The 2,420-nt window shown below is 40.4% G+C and overlaps 1 protein-coding gene across 12 annotated transcripts in view; it reads left to right on the top strand.

Annotated features, from left to right (window-relative positions):
* The first annotated feature begins 635 nt into the window (after positions 1–635).
* The window catches only part of LOC139645191 (tubulin beta chain-like), a 12,624-nt gene continuing 10,839 nt past the window's right edge, over positions 636–2,420 (top strand). For 10 of the 12 annotated variants that reach the window (XM_071520829.1, XM_071520838.1, XM_071520835.1 and 7 more), the window contains exon 1: positions 636–733. In XM_071520829.1, coding sequence (XP_071376930.1) covers positions 677–733 — 57 coding nt within the window. In that variant the 5' untranslated portion in view covers positions 636–676. The remainder of the gene's footprint in view (positions 734–2,420) is intronic. The other 2 variants (XM_071520830.1, XM_071520831.1) reach the window with 2 other exon arrangements.

The raw sequence follows: 2,420 nt of genomic DNA, 5'->3' as shown, positions 1-2,420 counted from the left end.
CAACCGCTTCCATTCTATTCTATTCTATTATATTCTACTCAGCAGCAGGCCTCTAGTCAAATGTGTTTAAAAAGCCCAGTTGGTTTCTCTTCTGTTCTGTTCACTAATTATTAAATTCACAGTGACGTTACAATCAACAGCCTATTCTATTCTATTCTATTCTATTTCACAAGTTGTAATGACAGTAGGTGTCTAAGCTATTTCGTAAAAGCAGCCTAATTCTCTTCTCCTCTGTTTTATTCATTAGTAATTCAGTTCAAAGCGAACTTACAATGCCTATGCCATTCTATTCTATTCTATTCTATTCTATTCTATTCTATTCTATTCTATTCTGCATTGTTCCAGTTGGGATATTGGGGCTCCAACGGGGCAGTGATGACAGAACTCGGCACTCCCTCTCCTCTTCCGGTCCTTGCCTTTGTGACAGGGAAACCCCTTTGGAAAAAAAAAAAATCCACCAATTAGCCAATCAGCAGCGGAGCAGCACCGGCGGCAGCCAATCGTCAGCGCGGACCGCCCGCTGGGCCGTGTCCCAAACCTGTAGTCCCGCCTCCTGGACCTGGCAGCAGCAGCCAGGTCTGTCAGTCTGGTCAGTAGGTCAGCAGCACCGACACAGCCGCGGGTTCATCTCTCCAGACTCTACTGTCACTCTACTGTCAGAACTCTATCGCCCATCATGAGGGAGATCGTGCACATCCAGGCCGGACAGTGCGGGAACCAGATTGGTGCAAAGGTGAGATATAAAGCTTATAGTAGAAATAAATGAAGTTTGAAAATTAGTTTATTTGTCGTTCTAAAGTCTTCTATTTTAAAAATGTTGGCGATGAAAATCTTTCTTAATCTTATTATTCTGTCTTTTTTCCTCCTCGAGACATTTGTTTTGTTGTATGTATCTGATAGTTACTCAAAATAACTGTGTTTAATAATAAATCCTATACTGCTCAAAGTTTTTTTTTTTTTTTTTTCTAAACAAAACACCAAATACCGAAGAGAGGATTTCTCCTGCTGTATGGTTCATTTACCTGGGCTTTTGTCTGCAGACATAACGGGACTATGGGGAGCAGCTCGTTGTTTGTTCCTTTCAGTTTCACACAGCGAACCAGCTCGTCTTCCACTAGTTTATATTTCACTATTCAGAGACCCATCAGAGCTTAAACATCTGATCTTATCACTATATCATCTTTGGCCCTGAACTCCAGAATCCGTGCTGAAGTTGAACTAGAGTCTCTAGTTCAACTTCATCATGAATTCTGAAATCTAGGTTATATATTTCTGTGATCTGTAGAGTAGAGATGTAGAACACATTTATATATAACCTAGATACAATATGGAGGGCTAAATTTGGGTTTTCTCTTTCCTTATTAGCGCAGATTTTTTTTTTTTTTTTTTTTTTTACTGTGAGTTACTTTTACAAAATTAGTAAGTAATTACATAATCCTATAGGCTGCAATAGAGTTTACAAGGCTGCTGTATATATATCACATTAAAACTTTAATATCATGCAAGTATTGGTCGAAATTATACCACAAAAAATCCTATAGAAACACAGGTAATACTATAGTAATCCTGTTGTATTAGGAGTTGGAAAAAATCTATTTAAATACCATAAAATCTGAAGATGAACTGACTATTGGGTACCACAGACACTTTAGGAATAGTATAGCGATACCATACGAGATTAAAAATACAATAAGTCACTATAAACTGACTAATGAATACCACAGACACATAGAAGTCCCCATGGCATTATTATAGTGATATTTCTTTCGGGTATATAAGCATGATTCATATCTGTTGAACATGATTCTGCACATTGCCTCCGCAAATCTAAAATCTGAGTATAGAGCAACAACTCTTGGGTTTGTGACTGTTGCAGAATAGGAACTCAGTCATCAGTCATCGATCCATTGTTAATGAAGTTGGCCAGACTTCAGCAGAGTCTTCGGGCCAGGGCCAGCTGCTGCCTCGGCTGCCTGGTGAGGCGGAGTCTTTGTTGCTCAGAGAGGACAAGAGCGAGAAAAAAAAAAGAAAAAGAGAGTGAAAAGAAAAGAGAAATTTGCTGAGGCAGAGGAGAGGAACGCAGCAGCGGCGGCGGCGGTGGCGGAGCAGGAGGAGAGGGGGAAGGGGAAAAGATAACAAGTGGCCCAGTGTCTCGTCTGAAAAGCACAGATGAGGTCATTTAAATGGCTGCTTTTTCCAGTCAGTGTATCACATGTAGATGACCCCGGGGCCCCGAAAACCACCAAGGGCCCCCCAAATCCCTGTGTACATGTGTAGATAAGTTTGTAATTTAAAGAGTTAATCTGTGAAATCTGTGTTTTGTTGCTATTTTGGCAGCATGGTTGGTGCTGAACGCTCATTGCTGTGATGTTTTTCCAGTGTTTCCATTCCTTTTTCCTTGGATTTTCTGTTGATTCAGT

This window comes from Centroberyx affinis, unplaced genomic scaffold (assembly GCF_046629955.1).
Source record: "Centroberyx affinis isolate AG114_WGS23_722 - 3 ecotype Tasmania unplaced genomic scaffold, CSIRO-AGI_Caff_v1 ptg000828l_1, whole genome shotgun sequence".
Taxonomy (NCBI): Eukaryota; Metazoa; Chordata; class Actinopteri; order Beryciformes; family Berycidae; genus Centroberyx; species Centroberyx affinis.
Note: the sequence above shows the minus strand (reverse complement) of the source record. Positions and strands in the feature narration are given on the sequence as shown.